Consider the following 25553-nt stretch of genomic DNA (forward strand, 5'->3'; position numbering starts at 1 on the left):
TTATTTTTTAAGATTTTATTTATTTATTTGTCAGAGAGAGAGAGGGAGAGAGAGCAAGCACAGGCAGACAGAATGGCAGGCAGAGGCAGAGGGAGAAGCAGGCTCCCTGATGAGCAAGGAGCCCGATGTGGGACTCGATCCCAGGACGCTGGGATCATGACCTGAGCCGAAGGCAGCTGCTTAACCAACTGAGCCACCCAGGCATCCCAGATCTGTTCATTTTATTGTATAGCGTGTCTTGATTATTAAGTAGGCTTCACAACCATCACAGAGCCCGATGAGGGGCCCGAACCCACGACCCTGGGATCACAACCCTAGCTGAGGCCAACAGTTAGAAGCTTAACTGTCCCAGCCACACAGGCACCCCATATCTCAATTTTTTAAGTCTCTAAAAAGCCATTTAAGGGGCGCCTGGGTGGCCCAGTGGGTTAAAGCCTCTGCCTTCAGCTCTGGTCCTGGTCTCAGGATCCTGGCATCGAGCCCCGCATCGGGCTCTATGCTCAGCGGGGAGCCTGCTTCCTCCTGCCTCTCTGCCTACTTGTGATCTCTGTCAAATAAATAAATAAAATCTTAAAAAAAAAAAAAAGTAAATAAATAAATAAATGCCATTTAAAAAGCACAGAGGGCAATCCAAAATATTAACAGTGATTGCTTCTGGGTGATGGGATTATGGCTAATATTTTCTTCTGTCAGTTCACACTTTTCTAATCTTTATCATTTTCTGTAATGAACTTTCCCCCGTTTTCTATACCCATGTTTTGTAATTTCACAAAGATACCCATGTTTTGTCATTTCACAACATGTGACCACTCCCTATCTTCTGAGGGACGGATTATGGGTAATGAGGGGAAGTATGCCAAATTCTCTTCCTACAGCAGACATGTGGTTCAGTGTCTCCAAGGAATCCCAAACGAGGTCGGAAGCCCAGGCAGGAGCATCACGGGGGACTGCGGGGAGGAGAGGGTGGACTGGACCCAGGTAAGTTCAGCTCTGATCCTGCCTGGTTCCTTCACTGAACTGGTGGGCGGGGTCACAAGAGCCTCTAATTCCACACCCCTGAAACTGAACCACCCGTATCCTATCTGCCTCAAGGGGGTTTTGTGTTTTCGTTAACTCCAAGACCTGTGGGTCTAAAAGCGAGAAGGAATCTGTGTAGCAGTAACTTCTGTATTATGTGGAAAGTGAGAAAAAAAGTCTTTCTCAAAAGTCAGATTTAGGACTTAAAATCCCGTGAGAAGCAGGAAGACAAACTATTGCTGGAACAACTCTGCCCTTTTAATTCAACAGCTGAGAACTCTTACCTGTTGGTGTGGTAGTAGTGATTCTGCAGAGTGTAGGATATGGACTGAGTCTTTAATCGTTTTCTCTCAACCTCCTGCCAGGTATCTTCTGTCCACTTCCTCTTGATCTGCTTCTCCTCGTGTTTTTTCCCTACATATTCAGCATAGGTCTGGATCCGATAGCTTTCTGCATATTTGCTGGTATTGACAGCTACAAGGAAAAGAAAAAAAAAATCCATATTAAAAAGTCTGGCCTAGTCCCGGAGATGTCATCTTTGAAAGGGGCCCTGAGGTCGTCAAAGAAACCAGAGATCTGGGTCTGAGTTCTGACCCCAGCTCCGCCACTAAGAAGCCGGGGGGCTCTGGGAATGTCCCATGGGCTCTCCAAATCTCAGTGTTCTCATCTGGAGGAAGAAGTCACTGCACCCCAATCTTCTGATGGCCTGAGAGTGCTCTGTAAACTATAAAGAACCATAATGGCAGTAAGTGGAAGGTATTTGCAGGTAATATTACTGCTTGAAAATTACTCATTTTCAGCGTAAGAAAATGGTGGGGGGGTGGGGCGCGGACAACAACCCACTAAGGGAAAATTGTAAACCCTTACTTGTTAAAAATGAAAATGAAAGCGGTCCTGACAGCAGAGCTGACCACGCTGTCAGAAACCAAAGGTCTACCCTTTGTCTGTGCCCGGGGTTTTGCCCATGTTATGTCTCATCTCGCAATTCCTCCATCTGCAAGGGAGGCAGTGCCTCAACTCACGAGAAAGTGGGGGCACAGAGAAGGAGTGGCTGCCACAGGCCAGCCCATGGCTCAGCAGCAGGGCTGGGTGCAAACCCAACGTGCTCCGACCCTAAGGCCATGGCCCTTCTCGTCGCTGCGCCTCACCGCAAACTCTGCAAATTCAAGATATCACCACCATACTTGAGGCTTGCCTCTTCTCCTTCCGCTTTTAAAGACTGCTAATTCTCTGTAATGTGCCTCTGGCTGGCAGGAGCATTTGAAAGCCGGAGCTTACTCCCTCCCTGGTGTTAATATTTCACCAAAGCCAGGTCAGTTTCCTTATAGTCTTTGCGGCCGGCTCCTCGGGAGACCCACTGGCGGATGGGCAGCCGTTCGCTGCTTCTGGCTCCTGCGATTTGAGCATATGCTCTCTTAGCCTGCCATCAGACCACCGGTTACTACCCATAGACCGGTGGCGAGACACTGAGAGTCTGGCCGTGCTGGTCGGGGCCGTGAGGAGCAGACTTGGTACCCGGGCAGCTACCCAAGCACCATGGTGTCTATAACAGTCTGTGTACCCACTCCCAGCGGCGCTCTTGGTACAGAGTCGTTCGCCCTAAATACCTAAATGTGGAGGAGGGCATGGCAGAATACAGGCGGTGACAAGTCTGCAGTCCTTAAGCACATTAGTACGAGACAAGGGACTCTGGTACCGCAGAGACCTTACATCAGAGGGCAAGACAATTAGCTGCATGAGAAGCAGAAGTTCTATGTATCCGACACCTGACACTTTTCATCCTTGCTCCAAGTAGACCAGATCTGCCTAAAACTTCCAAGCACAACTGTGGTTCACAGAATGTCATGCCCTAAATGTTCAGCCGTCTAAGGAGCAAAACATAACAACCACCACCACAAAACAAGAAGAAGAAAAAAAAAAACCTCTTCTCTTAAAAAAAAAAAACAACACAAAGTTTTACTAAGAAGTTTGTGTAACTTTTCAAATATCCACTCTAGAGTTAAAGAGAGAAAAAATGGGGTGGGGGAACCCCAGAATATTACAGAACTTCCCCATTATACAAAGTTTCCCAAAGAAGGAGAGTGAGTTACTGAAATGTGAGCTCAAAGCAGTGAGCTCTGACTCACTCCCGAGGAGATAAACAGAAAAAGCATCCAGCTCTGGAGATGTGCGACTGACCCAAGTTGCTCCTCAGCACAGAACCACAGAAACAGGATCCTTTCTCGAAAATCTTACTCCTCGGGACCGATACTTTTCTTGTTTTCAACGGTCCTTGTTGAAACGGTTTCTTGTTTTCTAACTTTCCCCATTCATGTAACCAGACGTCAAGCACCCATCCTTCTGCCCGGCAACTGCTCCCTGTCCCGGGGACCACGTTCGATACTCGGTAAAACAAGACAAGATTTCCATTCTCTTTAGCTTATCCTGTCACCCGCAAACTTCACGGAGGGGTGATTTCCAGGAAAGCATAGGACTATCTTACTAATACGGGCTAAACTATCAGTGTGACCCCTAATGAGAACCCACAGATTCTACCATTATTATCTGGTGCTGATTGTTAGCAAACGAGCATCTCCTGGATTTTCCTCTTTAAGAGCCAGTCTTCATTCCGGCAGGTTTACTCTGCAGGCAGGCCCCAAAGGGATGACATCTGCAATGATCCCTCGCTCGAGTTTCCCTTGGACTCCCAAAGTAAAAGAGGAGGCGTGAGTCAATATTCCCCAGGAAAGCAAAGGTGATGATAGCGTCGTGAAGGAGCCAAGATGATGTGTTTAACAGTATCCGGTTGTTTCCAACAATTGAGCTCGCGGACGAACGTTACACGGACGAACGTTACAAACAACTCCCTCACCGTGGTGGGGAATGCATCCGAGCACATGTGGAATTAGGATCTCTTAAAAGGGGAAACAAATAACAACCCGCTTTTCACCGCTGGCCTTCACATAGCAGTCATTTACCAGCATTCCTTCACGTCCCAGCAGCTCTGGAGCTCTCGGCCTTTAATCTGGAAGCCAAGCTCTGGCTCCAAGCCATCCCTCCTCGAATGGATGAATCAGCAAAATGAATTGGCTGTCAGCTGTGTCCTCCAGTGATTCCAGCTCGCCTGTCAGAATCAGCATGTAGCAGACTGCTTGGTAACACTAACCTTTTCCAAATTTGTCAGGGAAATGATTCAAAGCCATCATTCGGTCGTGCCACTTGGTTAGAGCCTCTGGGGAAACGCACATGCCGACGGCCCTCCGTCCGGGCTTCCGGGTAGGTGAGCGGGGGCAGCTCTCCTCCCATGGGCTCTCCCACTCACAGCTTCCCCACGCCAGGTCTGCTCATCTCCTGACACTCTCACCCATTACAACATTTCCTCTCCACAAGGGCCCCGTGAGAAAGGGACACTCTAGTCATCACACAGATAAAGAGACTGAGATCAGGGAAGCTAGGCTGCTTGCCGAAAGTCCTACAGGTAAGCCACAAAGCCGGTTTGGAACCAAAATGTGATTTTTTTTTTTTTAATATAACACTGTCACGGGTCTGCCATATTTTTAAAAATGTATTTACATGTTCATTTAGACTGACAATTATCTTCTAAAATGTATCCTTTACTAAGAATTTTAAAGAATTACTTAAAGTGTTTTACTTTTTTTTCCTAAAAATTAAAAACTTTCCAGTACTGTCAGGCAAAGTCTCTCCAAATAAGTTGACAGAGATACATTATGATTATGGACACGATGACTTAAGATACAGATTCCTTCCTCAATTCACCTACAGACTGACAGCGACGCCAATAAAAAGAAATTCTGCATTTTAAGAAAGCATTGAAAAAATTAAAAATGAAATTAAAAAAAAAATCTTGACAGAAAAGAGAGCAGGATTAGTAAGGAACTGGGGGAGGAGGTCGACTGCAAAGGGGATAAGGGAATTATGGGGATGACGGAGCCATCCTTTATCTTCACTGTGGTCATGGTTACATGACTGTATGCATTTGCTGAAACAGAGCTGTAAACAAAGAGGGTATCTTTACTGTACAGAAATTATACCCCAATTATTCTGTGGAATTGGCAATGTTAACTCCAAAAGTTAAACAGAAGAACAAACGGGCCAACAATGGCCCAGACCTTTCCAAAAAAGAGTAAAGGAGGGGGACGCTGCCTTGCTAAGCTACGAAAGCTTACTGTAAAGCTGGAGTAACTAAGATGGTGTAGCAACGGTACAGGGATCCACGATCGGACCGACGAGAGAGAAGAATCTAGAAACAGACGTACACATCTGTGAAACTTTGATTTTTGACAGAGACAGCAAGACAGAGAATGTGGAAAAGGGAAAAGTTGGAAAAATTGTTTATCCATAGGAAAAAGATGAAATTGGACTCTTAGTCACACCATACTGAAAAATCAACTCCAGATGGATGAAGAACTGAAATGTCAAAAGCAAACTCTGAAAACTTGAAAAGAAAATATAAGTCAGTATCTTTCTGAGCTTGAAGTAGGAAAGAATTTGTGAAGATACAAAAAGTGTTAAGCGTTCAAAAAAGGTCAATTGGTGTAACTCCATGGAATTAAAATTTTTGTCCATCAGCAGACACTTGAGAGAGTGAAGACAATCTACGAACTGGAAGAAGATATTTGCTAACGCCTGGAACTGGTGAAGGATTAGCACCAGAATCCATAAAAACGCCTACAAAACAAGGAGAAAACCCACAACAACAACAAAAAAATGGGCAAAGACACGAAAAGCATGCATAGTCATTTCATAGCAAAGGAAGCATATAATGCCAATAATTACATAAAGGGATGCTCGAGCTCAGGCAAAGACAAATTATGAGAACAGTATCATTTTCTACTTTACTGGCAAAAAATTTAAAAGACTGCTAAGAGCGATGGCTGGGAAGATGTGAAGGAATGAGATTTCTACTGGTGTGACCACTGTGGAAAACAACTTCGCAATCTCACGTAATGCTGAACATTCACACATCCTATGACCCAGCAGGTCCCCTCATGGACATGTATTAATACATGAGTATTATAAGGTAAATATAAGAACTTTGTTTTAAAGAACACAATGTTGTCACTATTCGAGAAAGAAGGAAAGCAGCAGTCCAAATCTCTACCAGCAGGTGAATGGAAAAACTGTTATATTTCCACCACGGAGTATCGTCTCACAGTAAACATAAATGAACTACAGCAACATATAATAAAATGGAGAGATCTTAAGAATATGACAGTGAATGAGGAATGCAAGTCCCAGAAGTCTATTTGTAGTCTGACTCTCTTTTTATTACGTTCTACAACAAAAATCAAACAATATATCCATTATATCCAGGGAGGGGGGCGGCGGCGGCGGCAGTGGTGGTGGTGGTGGGGTGTGTGTGTGTGTGTGTGTGTGTGTCAGAGAGAGAGAAGAAAAAAGCAAAAAAATTATCAACACAACTTACCCCTGGTAGGCAATCAGGAGGATGGGAGGAGGAAAAGCAACAGACAGATGTAATTTATCAGCAATACAATAATCAAACAATATATCCACTATATCCAGGGAGGGGTGGTGGTGGTGGTGGTGGTGGTGGTGGGGTGTGTGTGTGTGTGTGTGTGTGTGTGTGTGTGTGAGAGAGAGAGAGAGAGAGAGAAGAAAAAAGCAAAAAAATCATCAACACAACTTTCCCCTGGTAGGCAATCAGGAGGATGGGAGGAGGAAAAGCAACAGACAGATGTAATTTATCAGCAATAGTTTAGTTCTTCGTTGAGTAGTGGTTTCACAGATGTTCATTACATCTTAAACAAACAAATTCTTTAGGTTTTCTGTTGTTTATCCTGTCCAACTACTAAGGGCCATTTCCGGTACAGGCGGTCTAAGCTGGAAGGTGTCTGAAAGACGAGATAAGAGTCTCTCCAGGTTCAATGCCCCCAGTGACACGGTGGTGCCTGCAAACCATGTGTGTGTGTGTGGCGTGAGTGTGGCATGAGTGGGACCTTCCTCCAGAAGCGAGGCAAGTCAGGGCCATCTGGCCCTCTGCGGGCTGAGATCAGTGGGGAGCGGCGGCTGCGGAGGCAGGGACACCCCCCAGCCCTGCATGCACTGTCTGCAAAGGCCCCCGCAGCCGACACTAAGTCTCGGTGGTGCCAGATGCCGACGTTCAGAGCAGTCCAGCCCCTACAGGCAGGAGAAGCACTGACCGGAGACTTGCTCTGCCAGCCACGGGGTTACCCTAATGGCATAGGTGAAGACAGTCCTGTGTACGCAGCAGCAGGAATGTCCACAGGATCACCTAAAGGCCGAGGGCGGCCTCTGCCAGCTCTGTGGCCGCAGCCCTACTCCCAGGGCGCCAGCGGGTGCTTTCTGGAAGATGCCTCTCCATCCCCCTCCCACAGCCGCGGCTCAGGCCCCTGCACCACATGCTGTCACTTGGGGTTTTCAGCCCACGCCAGGGGAGGGAGGGTGCCTAATGCTTTGTGTTTGTGTATTTATCTAAATACGAGCATACTGAATACGAGTTTTGTCATGTTCCAGATTATTCTAATCAGGCTGGGCTGGTAACAGACTGAACACTTCTTCCCTTTTACCAGAGAGAGCACGGCAGCTTTGACCTTGGATTCTAGTGAAAGCTAACTTTAAAATCTTCAAAGGAAGGCGCTCAAAACAAAACAGAACACACTCCACCGTACGGGTCACTAAGAACATTCTCTCGTGCTGGTGACTGCACACGCCCACCATGGATGGGAGACGGCAGGCAGAGCCCGGGGCACGTGCGGGAAGGTCCAACGGCAGCTCGCCACAGCAGGGCTGCTCTCCCGTGGTTCCCAACAGGTCAGGGCGAGCTGGCCAGTCAGATGGCCTCTGCTTTCCCCTCTGCCATCCCCACTTCCCCTCCTGAGCCTGGTCCTTTCTTGAGTCTCTCTGAGAAGGCACCAGCCCACTAGGGTGCCGTCTGGGCCCTTAGGAACAGGCCGCCTCATTCCCCACATTGCCCCAACATTGCCCACGCTCTCTGAGGGCAGGGCCCACGCCCCAGCCACGCTCGTAGCTCCGGAGTTCTACCTCCGTTCTTTTGCAGGAAGTTAACCTAAGATTATGGCGGGAAAGGGGGCTGCTCAGAAGCACAGCTTTTGTATCTGTTGGCATTCTCTGTCCATGCAAGAGAGAAAATTCAGAAACGCTTCGGTTAAGAAGTCTGTCTTGAAGCCTGAGCTAGTGCACGAGAGCCCTGGACTGCAAGCAAGGAGCTGGCGTTGACTCTGAAGACCGGCTTTGCAGGGCAGGGACAATCGGCACACGTGGCTGTGCCTGAGCCTCACCCGGACGCTGGGAAAGAAAGGCAGCAGAGACTCGGAAAACTGGCCGGCTTGCCTCTGTCACCCAGTGAGGACTCAGGACCCTGGTCCCCTCTTCTTCCTTCCATGCAGTGGGCCCTGCTCCAACAGAGGGTAATTTAAAAACAAAAAAAAAATATATATACATATATATATATTTTAAGATTTTATTTATTTATTTATTCATTTGAGAGAGAGAGAATGAGAGAGAGAGAGAGCACAGGAAAAGGGGAGGGTCAGAGGGAGAAGCAGACTCCCTGCTGAGAAGAGAGCCTGATGTGGGACTCGATCCCACGACTCTAGGATCATGACCTGAGTTGAAGGCAGTCGCTTAACCAACTGAGCCACCCAGGCACCCTAAGGATATTTTTAAAAATTAAATAAGCTCTACACCCAGCGTGGGGCTTGAACCCACAACCCCAAGGTCAAGAGTTGCATACTCGCTGAATGAGCCAGCCAGGCGCCCCGAGGCGAATTATTGTTTTAAAAGCACTGCGGCTGAAAGAATGAAAATGAAGACACTGGAACGTGCTCCCAACCCCTGAGGATGGACAGACAGAAATACTGAGGGAAGAAGCAGAAGGCATGTGATCCCACCATCTCTGCCTCCCCGAGGTCTCCCCCAGAGCCTGACACACAGGATGCCATGGCACAGAGACGTGCAGAGTACCACAGAGCCCCCCCCCCGGCACCTCAAGGCTGGGGGCAGGTGGCGGCAGCCCCGCCTGTTGACAAGGCTGAGAAGAGGAAGTGCGTGTGACCCTGGTTCTGCCACCTGAAGGGCACACTCACGGACAGCGTGATCCCCCCACATCCGTATCACCTCCACAATCAAAGACACGCTGCTCCCATCCTCATTTCACCTCCCAGTTCTCTAACAAAGGCTAAGGAAGTGGCAACGAAAACTCGCTCTACAAAGTGGATAAAGGCTGGTGTGTAGGTATAATGTTTACTTAACGCCTACGTTAAGAAAGAGAAGCAACAAAGTCAAGTGGGAAAACCACAGTTCCGAGGCCACAGGGGCCTGGGTTCAAATCCTGCCTCACTGGCCTCCATGGCTTCATTTCTTTATCTGTAAAATGGGCTTCTCTACTTGTTCTCTAAGGCTGCTAGGAAAAGTGGAGAGCGTGCATGCAAAGCTTTTAGCACAGGGCCCAGCACATAGTAGGTGTCTAATTAATGAGACTACTGCTGTTTAATCACAAAACCTATAGTTCAAACAGAAGTGTGCCTGAGCCAACAGAATACATTCCGCGGCTGACACAGAACCTTCGAGCTAGAAGTCCCCTCACCTCCGTGAGCCCGAAGGAAGGGGGCCTCGCGTAACCCGAATCTGCCAGAGCTCACGAATACCGCTGTCATGCAGACTGCAGATGCAATCCAGCAAAACCTTTCCCATGCGAAAGCACAGAGAGAAAATGGAAAACACGCGGACCAGTACGACAACCGCACTCAACAAGTATAAAACCAAGAAGCCTTTAAGTATCCTATTTTCAGAAAGGTACGGAGGCCAAAGTAAGTTGAATCGTTTTCAGGAACTCCAGGGACACCACCATTGTCAGCCTTACAGACGTTCATCTCAGTCATTCATTCAACAAACACTGGGGCTCGGTAATGTGCGGGGTATGGGGGCGGGGCAGAAGGAATGGACATTCTCTGCCCCGAAGAGGCCCACGGTCTAGAGGATAAAAGGGGAAGGAACAGACTAGAAGCAAGCACCAGGTAGCGGGGTATGGGGGCGGGGCAGAAGGAATGGACATTCTCTGCCCCGAAGAGGCCCACGGTCTAGAGGATAAAAGGGGAAGGAACAGACTAGAAGCAAGCACCAGGTAGGCCAGAACCCAGGCATGCTGCTTTTAACATGAGCAGGTGCAGGAGGGAAGGATAAGTCCGAACTAGCAAAAGGGGGACTGTGATGGAGGGGTTGCCAGAGAGGCTCGGAGCAGCCCCGAGGCCTATGCCAACCACCCTAGACGTCACTAAGGAACACTGCTCCCACTAACCAGCCTGGTGGTGCGTTTGTTCTCTTTTCAGAGTTCCTGGCTGAAAAGTCGATGAGAAGTAAATAAAGCTATCATTTACTGAGTACTTACTGTCTGGAAGAACTGTGCTAACTGCTTTATAACAAACAAAGGTACTTAGATCTCACTTGGTCGTTTATTCGTCCATCCGTTAGTTTATGAATACAGACACTGACGGATTAAATTCTCATCTGTTCATTCATTCATCTATCCATTCATGCGGGAACAAACACGCCATCCTCTAAGACTCGGCAACTGGGGCCGTGAGGGTGGGTCAGAGACACAGGCCCTGTGTTTGCAGGGAGAGGGACAGCGTACAGAGTGCCACACACGGGCTGAGGGTTGGAACTTGGGGCTCCCTGAGAAGCTGGTCAAGCCCAGGATGCAGGGACCCATTCCCCATGGAAAAGACACTGGGATCTTCCCTGAGATTTGAAAGGTGGGAGAGTGCTGGGGGTGGGGGCTGGGCTCCAGGCGGAAGGAACAGGAAGTGACCAATCTCTGCGTGAGGAAGTAGGACCAACATGGCAGAGACTGAAAAGAGAGTGGGAGGAGCCTTTGGGGAAGCCAGGGTCAAGGGCACAGCACAGAAGGCCCAAGGCCATGCAGTGTGCGGTGGGAGCCACCGCCGGCTGTTCAGGCGGGGGAGGACATGATCTGACATGTGTCCTACAAGGCCACGTCCCTGAAGGGGAAAGAACAGGAACAGGAACGGAGACGGCCCAGAGTAAGAGAAGAAGTCCTGAAAGAGCTCCAAGGAAGGCCAACAGTTAGTCACCGTCCACATGGGGATGAGCACGCATGCGTACCTGGGAAGCCACGGGCTGAGGCGGCGGGGGACTGATCTAGAAAGGACGGTGCCGTGGAATTCTAGGAGGGGGAACAGGCCGAGGTACTGAGCGGCGGGAAAGAGGAGGGGAGAGTCTGCTGGCTTCATGGCACAGAAGTTACAGGAACCTTAGCAAGAGGAGGTCAGTGGTGTGGGACCACTGCAGGATGACAGTGAGAGGGACACGGCACAGGTGGTACAAGCACAGCACCGACTTTGCAGAAGGAAAGACGACCAGGAGCAAAGGCGAACCGGGATCTGGGGAGTTTTTTGGGAACGTGGGAGGGATGTGGCAGGTTTCTGCACTGTTGGGGAGAAGTCCAAGGGTGGGCGGAAAGGATAAGGGGCAGCGTGGGGCCCTGGAGAGGAGATGGGGCCCGGAGCACGTGGGCGGGATCCACTTCTGAGAAAAAAGTTGTGGGTGCAGAGCCTGCTGGATGTGGGGGTAGGACGTTACCGCTGGAAGCTGGCTGTTTCCTGGGCAGAAGGACTGGGTCTTCCTGAGAGCTCCGGGGCTGGAAACTGGGAGAGCAGGGGGAGGAGAACGGGCCACGGGCCAGTTCCTGACAAGGACCCAGCCAGAGAGAGCGGCCTTCTGTGCAATGTTACCCATGTGCCGCGCTGCTTCTCCTCAAAACAACCCCACAAGCTGGGCAGTAAATTCTTATTTTTACAGGCCTCCCTGCCTTTGATGCCATGCTTCTGACTATTTTAACCTACCCCTCAAGGCCATTAGCAAAGCAGCTGCTCTAAACCAAAGCCAAACAAACACACAAAAGAAGGTCTCAAGGACTGAGAGAGTTCCTTAAAAGATGGTGTTGTGATGTGCAGAAGAGAAGGAATTTTAGGATGGGTCCAACAGGAGCAGACAGACTTCCAACAGTTTAGAAGTGAGTTACCTTGAAGTGGGGAGGAGAAGAGAGAGAGAGAACGTCCCCCCTTTATATTTAAGACAAAATGCACAACTGAAAAAAAGAATTGGGAAGCAATCCCAAATTTACTAGTCCTCCCTGAACCTGACAGACAGCGTCAAGCCCTAAGTAATTTATACCATTCTTCATACTTCCTGGGAGAAAATCAAGATTGATGTCTCAACTACACGGGAACAATTTAAAGTAAAATCAAAGACCTCCTAGATTCTGCGAAACAGCAGATCCGAAGAGGCAGATCCTAAAGGTCAAGAACACTGAATAAATTCCACTCGAGGGAAGATGACCCAAAGGTCCATGCCTGAGTTTTGCTATTACATAACAGCATCCTTAAGGTCTGCCCACATCGATCAGGAAGAAGGACAAGTGAAAAAGAATCATGGTTTACAGCACGGTTACACTGCGCAAAGCGCATTATTAGCTCTCACCCTAATATGTTATCCTATATCCTGTAGTATCTTAGTATCTTCACGGGCTTCCACACACGCTCTCTCAGCTCTAATCCTACCTCCACAGAACAGCGCCACTGTGAATACGACAAAACAGAGCCCCAGACGAGTGCCTTGCCTGACGTCACAGTGCTAGCTAGACCGTGGACATGGCCAGATTCAAGGCGCTGCGGGTACAACACCCCTGAGGGAGAGCCTTTCGGGCTCCAACGGCAGCATACCATGTGCAAGGGGTTTCACGCTACAAGAGCATCACGAAACAACACCCACCTGTACTATCTGCAACCCACTCTGAGGTCTTCTGTTCTGCTCCTTTCTACCTTCTTTGTTCCTACTGGTGTCCACCAGCCTTGAGTTCCCGACCCACAAACGGGCCCTGACCCAAAGCCTGAAACACGCCACGGCTCACTGACACCCACCATTCAACGTGGCATTTCGGTGCGACAATGTGCTTTGTGTTCTAAAAGGTTAATCCACAAAAGAACTTTTAGGACACAACCGAGTCCCCAGCCAGAGCCTCCATGTAACTGAACCGCAGCCTGCGGGGAGAGGCTGGGTCCACAGTCAGAGTGAAGCGGGTTCTTTGATCTGGACAAGTTCTCCCCAGCAGCACTCGGGATGCCAGAGAGGGACACGCACCCGGTAAAAAGGGACACTGTGTATGCACCGAGACGCTGCTTCTGGTGGCTGGTTGAGCTGTCACGGAAGCATTAAATCTGTCACAATATTAGTGCTAGGGTGACAGAGCATCAGCGTTCCATCTTTTCTCGACTTCCCACGGCCACCGTTGCAAAGCGCCTCACAGCGCAGCTACATTTTCAGACTGAAAAGTTTCAAGCGGGAAAAGCTTCAAGTCCTCTTGTTTATAAGCCGACCAGATGCGGGTGAAGTTGTGCAGCAGTATTTACACTTTCATTAACTGTCTCTGCTGGATGTTTCTGAAGTGGTTTTCATTTGATAAAGGAATTCACTTAGACCTCCTGACTCAGCTTATTCATTAACCAAGCGAAACCAGGAGGGGAGGAAGGGACCTGGAGAGAGAGAGGAGAGGGATAGACCCTTATCAGCCAGGCAGGGCCGAGCTATCTCACCTGCAAGGTGAGTCATTCCCCCCTCCCCCTCACCCAGGAGGGAGGGTGTCAGCCACCCAAAGCAGCCTCTCCCAACCTCGGAAGGGAGTCGCAGGATTCCGCAGAAACCTTGACTGCCTCTGTGCTTGTTTCCCTCATGTTGCCCCGATCGCCACCGCTCTGGCCCCGCTCTGCGCTCTCGGGATGACGCCGTGATACTACACTGTGACCCAGAACCCTTTCCCCAGCTCTACCTTTTGTCTCCTCCTTTCTCCACCCCTGCAACGTACCTTAAGATTCGGAACATTATGAAATCTACTCGCCTCTTCAGTGCCCCCAGGACACCCCACACAGGATCTGTCACCACCAGAAAGCTTCCAAAAATGCCAACAAGCCTCGCTTAACATTCAGGCCAGCCACCTCCAGGCCTCCTGGCCTTGTGATTACCCTTTGTAGAGGGAGGATCACTTCCTAAGAAAAGGAATGAAATCTGCTCTCTGGATATAGGTTGCCTTGGGACAATGAAACGCGTTTGTTGTAAATGGCAAAGCCTCACTTCAGAAAAGATGTCTCCAAAAAGAATCACACACAGTAATTAAAGTTAAGTCTCATTTGCCACCTCAATTTGACTCTTTACCTTGCTGAGATGTGCCCAACAACTAATTTATGTCACTGGTGGGTCCCATCTATAGGCTAGACACTGAAACCCTGAGGATTACTAAACATGCCAAAAGGGCCACAAGAAACTGAACGAGGGTTATTTTGATTTTAAAGTCCCATTCCATCTTGGCTTTTAAAATGGTCATTCTCTTCCTGCATCATTTTCCTCCCTTTATGTTACCCCATCTCTTCCCCACAGACTTCACGGTTTTAGGGGGACTATTCACCTCTTTATTTTCTATGGGAGTCTCGTTCCCTGTTATATGAGAGGCCGCTGCCGCCAAGGCTCCGTGGTCAGAACAGACAGGGTCCAGGTCTGACAAGGGCACATTAAGCTGTCAGAAGCTGCAGAAGCCGACTCGGTGACACTTCTCTCGAGTCAGGCAAATCTATCTATACACAGGAGAGCTAGCAGGAGAAGGAAAGAAAGGAGAGAGAGGATGAGAGGGACAGAAGGACGGGAGAGGGAGGGGGCGGGGAGAGCAGCTTCCCCCATCTGGTAAGTGCTTTCAGAAGGTGGCGCCTCCCCAAATCCAGAGAAGTAACGAGTTCTTCACTGCTCCTGAACACTTACAGAACCTGTGAAATTTTCCTACTAGCAGGAGAAAAAGGCAGATTTTTTTCTTAAGTGATATTGGCACTATAAGCTTTTCTGCCTCGAGTTGCTAATATCTCTTAAGTTGTTCTAAATACTCATTTTGTTTTCTATATACCAAGGAGAAAGTAATGTAGATCTTTTTGTCTATTTGGACGACCAATGCAAAATCAAACTGGTTAGATAATATAATCAAGTCTTACATTTATTTATTTGACAGACAGAGATCACAAGTAGGCAGAGAGGCAGGCAGAGAGAGAAGAAGGGAAGCAGGCTCCCTGCTGAGCAGAGAGCCTGAAGTGCAGGGCTTGATCCCAGGACCCTGGGATCATGACCCGAGCTGAAAGCAGAGGGTTTAACCCACTGAGCCACCCAGGTGCCCCCAAGTCTTACATTTTTAAAAACATTTACATGGGGGTGCCTGGGGGGGGATGGGGTCAGTTGTTAAGCCTCTACCTGGCTCAGGTCCTGATCCCTGCATCCTGGGATGGAGCCCCATATCGGGCTCCCTGCTGGGCAGGAAGCCGCTTCTCCCTCTCCCACTCCGCTTCTCCCTCTCCCACTCCCGGTGCTTCTGTTCCTTTTCTCGCTGTCTCTCTCTCTCAAATAAATAAATAAAATCTTTAAAAAAATGCACATGAATAAAAAGAAAAGAAAAAAGAAACAAAATGACTACTTATTTAAATAAATAATAAAATAAGTTACATGAAAAAAAATTAATAGAATGGCAGGTATCATGACCTCACTACGCATCAAAGTATTTTGGAATGTTCTGTAATGTTTTATCTTAAAATTTCCAATGAACCACGGGTTCTCCTGTAACGTCGAAATACTTGACACAAATTAGGAAATTGAAGAACGACTTCTGAAAGTCATATATCGGTACAGAACATGGAATGCTTGACAACGTAGCATCCATGGATTTTAAAAAGCACTTGGGGGGCACCTCAGTCCATTAAGCATCCAAGTCTTGGTTTTTGGCTCCGGTTGTGATCTCAGAGTTGGGAGATCGAGCCCCACGTCGGGCTCCACACTCTGTGCAGCTCTATTCTGAGATTCTCTTCCTCCCTCCTTCTCCTTCCCCCTCTGCTCCCCCCGCCCCCGCCCCGCTCATGCATGTGCTCTAAAATTAAAGAAAAATACAGTAAAATCCTTTAAAAATAAATACATAAAAGTACTCTACACATTCGCTTTTCCCTAGAAAAACACCACCATCCTTTAAATCATAACCGATGTCCCACCACTCATGCGTCTAGCACCAGCCGCCGCCTCCAATTAAAGCATGTCAACTCAAGTATGTTTGTGTCGTGGCTGAATTTACTTAACCCACTTTTGCATAAAACTACTTTATGATTTTAGTAAAGAAAAAGAGGACTGTGTGTTAGCAGCTTCCCTGGGACTCACATGGAAAGCTCCACGGAGCCCATTCTTCCCAGCAAGCTCGTGGACAGTGTCCAGGGCCGGGCTGGGGCAGCAGTCACAGGCCTTCGACCACAGGGGAAGAACAAGCCAGGCTTGCTTCTAAGGCTACGAATGGATTCGTCAGAATCAGTCCCACAGCAAGACGGTGCACGGCTCTACGGCAGACTCAGGGTAACAGTTCACAGGCCTGAATCACAATGATGTCATACTGAGTACCATTAAAAAGAGAAAAAAGAAAAAAGAAGAGAAGAGAAGAGAGAAAAGAGAAAAGGAAATAACATGCTTTCAATAACTAATTCCCCCTCAAGACTTGATTTGGGAGTCAAAGTGCCCAGCTTCTACTTTAAAGAGAACGGAAGAGACGGCGAACGTTATAATGCAGGCAGAGGCAGGAAAACTGAAGAAGTCGGCCTACATAGAGCCAAGGGCATCTCCTACTCCGCCCTGAGCCACTGGTCAAGCCAAGGCCGGAAGAGGGCTTCTGGGTAGAGCAGGTAGAAAACAATCCCCACCGACTCACACGGCACATTTCGTGAGAATCCTCAAAGGAGGGGGTTGGAATGCTGCATGGTGTGCCCTCCGCAGCTCACAACTGGTCGCCTCCCCCTGTACACACTCTCCCCACAAACCAGCTCCCCAGGGAACATGTCAGGTGGCCCGGGAGACACAGGCGAGGAGCCGAAGGCACACTGATGGGGGCCCGTTCTGTCTCTGGCTCAAGCCAGAGCGCCCCTGGCATTCACCATGGTTGCCGGAGAGCTGGGGCCCACCCTGTCCTTGGTTCCCTGGATGCCCTGACTGAATGCTGTTTGGGTTATTTAAGGACGGCGAGGGGGCGGGGAGGGGGGGGGAGGCGGGAAAAAAAAGTGTGACAGCTTCATGAGTTAAAAGATTTTAATGAAACGGTATGAGCCGAGTGGCCCAGTCATTCTGGGGAGGGACAGTCATCACAGGCCTGCGGGACCGCCATGTCCCCTCTCTGGACCACTGTTCCTTCTCTTGGAGCTGGGGTGCTCTCCACACTGGCTGCAGGGTGAGCATCCAGCACTGGGGGTTGCAATAGTGTGCACATGTGTGGGGAGACTAGAGGGTAAAACTGCATTTGTCCAAATGACCCTGGAAAATGTCCTCTGGAAGGTGCCGCCTCGCCTCCCTTGTGGCTGTGCCTCCCGCCGGGTCGGGACACGCTGTGTTCCTTCCTCTCGCACACACCAGAGGCAGAAGGCGGCTTGCATGGGAGGCCCACGCTACTGAACACACAAGCATGCGCCCACACCATGGCCAGAATGCGAGGTCTGACAGTCACCTGCGGAAGGAGATCCGTATCTCCCGTTCCATGTCCGACTCACTTGGGTGCACACTTTCACTGACTGGAGTGACAAGCAAAACCAGTCTCGCTACCAAAAGAGTAACTCCTCCAAATGAGTACGTCTGAATCCACCCGAGCTGAAAAATGGCAATGATGCAACTGCGACTGGAACCCAGGGACTGTACGATCCACGCCTTGGGCCTGTCCTCCCATCACACACACACCCAGGCCAGTTCTCGGAAGACAAGGGGCGTGCTTCAGTCATTTCGCGTCACCAGTGACATTTCTGCAGGAGACAGTATCTAACAGGGCTAGTTCCCGTGGTTTCTCAACAGCCCTGCGCCCACAATCATGGCAAGCCACTGAATAAGCAGCACTGAACTTCCTAGGGCATGGACTTGACTACTGGAGATCGGGGAGGAAACGTTAAATAATTAATCTGAGCATTTAAAACATTTTAATATTAAAATAAAAGAGATGTATTAGAGAGGGGAATTTTTAAAATTTGTGAGAATGGTTTAAATAGAACAGGGGACTGCACAGAAATTCCAACGGCCTCCTTTCTCTCTCCTTCCACCCCACCCCGCCCCCAATGCCCTTGAGCGTTCCTACCTGCTCTCCTTTTGTGTTAGGGGTATTTAGTGGAAGTTCAGAGATTTAAGAATAATGTTCTCCTGCAGAGGCCCTTTGTAATAAATATTAGCTGAATGAATGACCAATTCTCTTTTCTGGGAGAGTGAGAATATCAGAAGGAGGAAGAAACCCTCACTTTCTCTTCTGGGCAGCAAGGAGCTGAATGTAATGTACACACAGAGCAGTTTACACAAGACAATTTTACTCTAGATTCGTAAACGACATTCACGGAGTTCTAAGGAGTTCTCTACGGTTAGAAGCAGTCAGAAGCAGTAGTGGAAAGAGCTGACTGGTACGAGAAAAGGGTAATGCAATATCTGTTTTTCCAGCGAAGGGGCCAGAAATGGATGTACTGTGGATAAGCAAGGAGAGGCAGGGGCAGCCCACACTGTGCGGGTGTGCTCTCACGGTTCCAATCAGTCTGACTGCAAGGGGTTCTAACCCACAGGTGTGTGGATACAATGGGAAGGTGGGAATCCTGTCCTGCAAACTCACACGCTGGCCCCCACTGAGTTGGCCGGTGTTCCTGGGCTGGGGGGAAGGTCCCCCAGCATCAGTCAGCTCCCGTGACGGGTCTGGACCAGGGCCTGGGAGAACTGGGGGCAGCAGGGGCCCTGTGCACCAGAGCGGCAATGAGCATGTGCTGAGCCTACGTCCCACGCGGGGCATACTGCTGATGCCACCCTCTGCCACCCTCACGGTATAGAGGGGAAAAGTGAAACCTGCTGACTGACTTGCCCAAAACCTGGGAGCTTCTACGTGGAGAGGAAGTGCATTCAGTCACTCTACCAACCGAGGAAAATGATGTCAGCAAAGCGGCCGCACACTGGCCACCTATGCTTACTTTTCTCGGAAGCAGGGAACACGGGGCCACGGTGTCAGTTCCTTCTTGTACCTTCTTCAGCAGACAGTCCACAGACTGTCAGGGAACGTTCTGACTACATGAGAAGGGGGTTAGAGACACTCATATCCTTTGACCTAGCCAATTTCTCTTTTAGGAAACCAGCCCATGAGAACAATCTGAAATGAGAACTGATTTTTTTTTTTTTTTTTTTTTTTTTTTTTTTTTTTGCACAAAGAGGTCTGGAGATCAAAATGTACACACGTACATTTAAGAAAACCACAGGGGTGCCTGGCTGGCTCATTCGGTAGAGCATGAGACTCTTGATCTCAGGGTTGTAGGTCCCAGCCCCACACTGGGTATAGAGAGTACATAAAAATAAAATCTTAAAAAAAACAACACATAACCATAAACAAACCTCCTAAATGTTCTACCATAGGGTAACAGCTAACTAATCTGGTATTCAGAGTCACTAAAAATTATGCTTTTCAAGGGGATAATAACCAAACAATAGATGATCAGTAAATCCTCTGGCTAGTTATCTGGACAAAGTAACTTGAATACCTAGTTCAAAAGTTATGACACGGGGCGCCTGGGTGGCTCAGTGGGTTAAGCCGCTGCCTTCGGCTCGGGTCATGATCTCAGGGTCCTGGGATTGAGGCCCGCATCGGGCTCTCTGCTCAGCAGGGAGCCTGCTTCCCTCTCTCTCTCTGCCTGCCTCTCAGTCTACTTGTGATCTCTCTCTGTCAAATAAATAAATAAAATCTTAAAAAAAAAAAAAAAAGTTATAACACGGATGCACTCGTACAAGTAGGGGCTGATCACCCAGTATATGTGAGCTGCTACTTAAGGCACTGAAAATCTATTGAGAATAAAAATCTCTGCCGTGTTCTATGGGTATGTTCACTTTGAGATAATTCACCGAAAGGTACATTTATGTCAGATGCACTTTTCTATACGTACATTAAACCTCAATTTTAAAATTTAAAAAAAAGATCAAATCTTGACTCCCCAGAGTTTACATTCCAGGGGAAGACACAGATGCTAAATCAAAAACCGAAAATACACCATGTCTGCGTAGCGCTATGGAGAATGAGCAAATAAAAATACAGAGCACCCAGGTAAAGCTGAATTTCAAATAAGCACCAGAGCATTTTTTAGTGTTAGTACATTCTGTACACTACTTGGGACACATTTACGCAAATCTGGCAAGCCTGTTTACCGACAAGTGTCATTACAGCAAAACTCCTTCCTGATGGAGTAAATAACTTCATGCATCTAAGGAAGACACAAAAAGGAGAAACTTAAGAGAATAAACCAATCCCTGGGACTATGGAAAAACGCAAAGCTCTGGGGTAGCAAAACAGACTTACGTGAAGAACTACACAACAAACTGGGGCAACTATTCGCAAAAACAAAACTGGAATTAATCTCTTTAGGTGTCCACTTCTTCTGGGCAATGAAGGGGGAAAATCATACATGTATTTCACGTTGTTATGAAGATTTCAGAATAGCCTCTAGGACCTAAGAACTAATGGCTCACTAAATACTGAGAATAAATAATACTCATAATAAAAGTATACCTACAAAATCAGTAAGAACACACAATTCACAAAATAAGAAGCAATGAAGCTTCTCACAGTAGGTCTAGGGCTGCTTTGACAATGTTTACACTGAAATGAGCGACACACTCTAGCGGTTAAGACCCCCAGGCGCTTACTAGTCACAAAGGGGGAAGCTACAGGGGAGAAAGGGAGGTCACCTTTAACCTGCTCACCTAACAAAACGCCAGTAATTGTTTAACAAATGGAGGTCACATGCCTCTGGACGTGCTGTGCTGAGAACATATCACCTACAGAGAGGCACTCCCACCAAAGTACTTCCTCTAAATCTCCATGGGACAGACAAAGCACACAGAAGGACCCTGCAAAACAATGGGCCTAAGCTCTTCAAAAATTGTCCACGTCATGAAAAACAAAAACACCCTGGGGACTGTTCCAGATTGAAGAACACTGAAGGGCTGTGGAGACGAAATGCATGATTTTTACTGGATCTTGGATCAAAAATAAAAATAAAAAACTGTAAGAGACATCAACTAGGACATTTGGGGAAATTGAACTATGGCCTGAACATGAGACCAAACCACTACCACAAATATCCTACAACAGAGAATATATATACACATGCTGATATATGTATATGTTATGAATGTGTGTGCAACGTGTATGTACACACGTGTGTGCACATCTGTGTGTGCACATGGAGTGAGGGTGAGATAGAGCAGATATGAGAAAGTTGCTATCTTATCCACAGGTTTGAAATTTTTCAAAATAAAAAGTTGGAGAAAATGATAAAATGCACGAGGTCCATTTGTAAAGAAAAAGAAAACAAAGAAAACGTATCTTCCCTCATTAATCAAAGAACTGCTGATAACATTAAAAAAAATAAATAACACTGTATGGATTATAAACTGATATAATCTTTGCACAGGGCAATCTGACAATATGAGAAATTCTGATTTTAAAACTTTTTTTAAAACAAAAAATCATGGGGCTTCTGAGTGGTTAAGTTGGTTAAGCATCTGACTCTTGATCTCAGCTCGGGTTTTGATCACAGGGTCATGAGTTCAAGCCCCACGTGGGAAAAAAAAAAGAAAAGAAAAAAAGGAAAAAAAAATTATGTCATAGACAGGGCAAGTGAAATTCCAGAGAACTGTAATTCTGCATTTGGAGTTCCTTCTTCACACAACATTCTTGTACCCAAAGAGGTTCTGAGAGTGTTAATTACAGCATGATAACTGAAATAAAACCTAAAAATTCTATAACAACAGTACTGTTGGGTAAATTATAGTATATTGACCTGATGATTTATTTAACTAATGCAGCCAGTTTTCACAGAGTTAAAATAACTTGAAAACTTTTTACAACTATTAATGAAAAAAGCAAAGCCTAAAGTTCTGTCCATAGTATGATTACAGCCACACAAGATAAAGAGGCAAAATACAGGAAGAAAATAGACCAGAAGGTCATCATGATTATTTCTAAGTGACTACTTTTTTTTTATTCTGTGGGTGTGTTGTGTGTCTCTCCTCAGTTTTCTACAATGAGCATGTATTCATTTTATTTTTTTAAGTATTTTTAAAAATAAAAAGATTAAAAAATTGGCATTCTTAGACCTGAAACAGTGAAATTTTTGTTGCTGTCGTTACCCGGTCAGATGATCTGAAAGCTGAGTGCAGGGAACACAGGCTCATATTCCTACAGTGCTGTCCTCTGTGATAACTAGGAGAAAGCCCTATTTAAAAAGAAAACTTTTTAACTAACCGTGGTACAGCAAAGTTTCTGAAAATTATAGAGGAAGGTTATGAGTTATGAATAAGTTCACACATATCATTACTAATAACGCTGAAATGCTATACTCAAAAGGACTGATTTAATGCTAGCCAAGACCAAAATAAATGCAGTCCTCAAATTTTATTTAATTAATTTGATGTCTGGCTATAGCTCAACCGCAAAAATCCTAATCGAGGCACAACCAAAATTCCACAATTCATTTCATTTATGACTACCGGCTTAAGAGATCACAAAGAGAATGGAAATCCTGCTGTCATTTCTGAATGTATGCCATCAACATTTTAAGCTGACAATTTCTAACTTCTGAGAGAATTTAAAAATTACTCTTGGAAGTAAACTGTTCTGAGAATAGTAAAATTATCTGGGGAATCCAGGAGGTAAAAATTCCAAAGAATAAGCTAAATTACAAATAAGAAAAAATTACTCTGAAATAATTACAATAAAACTTGTAATAAAATAAACCACTTAGTGGACTTGGCCCTCCTGAGCCTCACCTCTCGAGAAAGCCATCTTCCACTGAGAAGGAAACCTCTCCTGGCAGGCCATGAACTGCCAAAGAAACAGTAAACAATGTGTCAACCCAACTGTTTGACCTCACAGATCAGCCCCGGATGTGGGAACTACACAAGGACACCGGCAGAGAGATGGGCTCAGACTTCCAGCCCGCACCTAGGGAACGCCCCCATTAAGCTAGCCATGCTGCCATCCCACAGAAAGAATGAACAGTATGCACCTAAGAGTTACTGAATGGGGGGGGGGGGGTGGAGAAAAGGGGAAGAAAAGGCTCTATTCAAAAAATGTGATTTAATGCATTATTTAGTAACTTTTTCCTGGGTTAGAAGAGATTATTTGGAACTGTTGTCACGAATAGTAAAGCAATAATGTAACTTTCAATCCACTTTCATGGCAATGAATATTTGGGGGATGGCAATTTTAAACCCTTAACCCCACCTATCACGTAAGAGCTATCAAACAGATATCAAATTATAAACGCCGATCATTATTGTTATGATTTAAAACTCACAAACATGAAGCTTGGTCAAATATCATCAATCTCAAAGAGCACCTGAAAAGCATTTTTATTTAAAATATTAACTATACCATTGAAGTGTTAGGATAAAATGTATTAAAACAAATTACAGAGACTCTTACAGCTAGAGCAAACAAACAAAAAAGCCTACAGAAGCTAGCGTTTCAGAGAGAAGCTAGCGTTTCAGGCAGAAACCCGTTTCATATGAAAAAGTGGCTTTTTTAACCCTTGGCAGGGGTATATATATTTTTCTATTCCTGAAGGAATAGAGATGCTGGCAGTGAATTTCTTTAGTAAGGAAGAATATGGTTAAGCGTCCTTGTTACTTCTGACCCCCTAAGAAATGGGCTTCCCTACTCTCCAGAGTTAAGACACACAACTAATGACACTAACATATTCCTGAATTTTCTTTCAGCTGAAAAGTCTAAGTCCTCATCCAGAGCCAATAAAGTAACAAAAACATCCCAACAAAACAATGACAAGACAAACTGGTAGAAACATTTCTATTCAGAGGAGATTCCCAGAAATTCAACGATTTCTAATTTAGCCTACTTGGTGCTGCCACAGGACATTTCAACAATCTCTGAGGCCTAAGACTCTTCCCTAGAGCAGAGAAGCAGCAGCAGAGGGTGGGGATACGTTAATTTCTGAGGAAAATCAAAGGTCAGGCCCATTTCCAAACTGTGGGGGTAATAATGGGTTTCACCAAACAAATTTCAACAAAAACTGCAGGAAAACAGATATTCTCCTAAAACTATAAAATGTCACCGAGGGTAACTCTTCTTAATACATATACCATAGCCAATTGTGTTTCTATCATTTTCACAAATTCTAGAAGAAAATGAAGGCTGGGAAAACTATCTACTTAGGGATAATTAAGTCCCTGTGTAGAACCACAAATGAAGTAGGGATTTATGGAAATTCACTTTCTAAAAGCACAAGAAGAAAGATTAATCTGTATGATGTGAAGAAGAGGAAAAAAGATGATCAAGGCAAGCAAATACGGCTTAGTTAAAATGACAAAGGAGGAAACCCAAACCTACTGTTGGACTTAGTTTCTTTTTTTTTTTTTAATAGATCCTTTTTCTCCCCCTTCTGGTTTTATTGATGTAATTGACATATACCATTGTATATATTTAAGGTTTCTTAATCTTATCATTCTGCTTTTCCAAAGACCACAGGGGGTCACTGCATTTGAAGCCTTGGGTCTCTAATGACCACCCCAGAGGAGGACCACAGCACACACCACAATTACCACCCCTCCCTCTGAGACTTAGCTATGCAGACAATGCTTATCAACTAGCCAAGCTTGCTTGTCTGTTATGATAAACCAGGAAGGAGGAAAGCCGAGAGAAGAAAATAAATCTATACACAGAGCAGAAGAGGCAGAAAAGAACTGAACCACAAAGGAAAAAAATCTATTCGTCAATTTCAAAAGTTCTGAACTCCACCCAATTGGGAGGTTGGGCAATAAAGGTAGTTTCTGGATCACCGCCCATGTCAAAAATCAGATCACAGGTTCTAACTCTTATTTCATCCCCAATCTATACAAGAATTTCCTTTAAACTGTACAATGGTCTTCCCTTATTTTAACAAAAAATGTAAATATTCACCGCAGCTCTCAGACGATAAGCACGGAGCTTGCTTATCTCCATGAGTTAACACAGGGTGATAAGTCCAAGGTCCTACTATCTTTTAAAGGTCAAGGATGAGATAGCTTGGCCTGTTCTAGCGACAGGGTCTATACTCCTAACAACCTGCTCAGAAATGAATGCTGTTGTTCACAAAGGAGGAGGGAAAGAGAGTCTAGTCACTGTTGCTGAGAAAAATCCCAAGCCACATCCTATTTGATAGTTCATCAAAAAAATAAAAAATAAAATTTCTGGTCTAGCAGCAGATGAAATACATTAGTCAGAGAGGGCAGCTAATAAACACATCACACGTAACATCAGCTTGAATCAATGCACTGAAATCAAAACAAAAATGAGATCGAGACTTCTCGGCTCTTCTCTGCTGCTGTAGTTACTACATTTAACAGATTCAAGTTGAGATCCATGGACCGGAAGGGTTAAATGCATCTAAAAACTAATCCTGAAAAAC

At 46.4% G+C, this 25553-nt stretch overlaps 1 protein-coding gene and 1 long non-coding RNA gene across 2 annotated transcripts in view; one reads left to right on the forward strand and one right to left on the reverse strand.

The window, feature by feature from the left end:
• Positions 1 to 25553, reverse strand: part of PARN (poly(A)-specific ribonuclease) — a 160488-nt gene that overhangs the window by 41935 nt on the left and 93000 nt on the right. Inside the window, exon 22 of the mRNA XM_047713580.1 lies at positions 1302 to 1491. Coding sequence (XP_047569536.1) covers positions 1302 to 1491 — 190 coding nt within the window. The remainder of the gene's footprint in view (positions 1 to 1301; positions 1492 to 25553) is intronic.
• Positions 4189 to 10446, forward strand: LOC125090681 (uncharacterized). The gene is made up of 3 exons (XR_007124412.1): positions 4189 to 4272; positions 4387 to 4474; positions 10347 to 10446. It is a non-coding gene; the product is annotated as an uncharacterized LOC125090681 (long non-coding RNA).

The sequence above is a fragment of the Lutra lutra genome, chromosome 18, assembly GCF_902655055.1.
Source record: "Lutra lutra chromosome 18, mLutLut1.2, whole genome shotgun sequence".
NCBI lineage: Eukaryota > Metazoa > Chordata > Mammalia > Carnivora > Mustelidae > Lutra > Lutra lutra.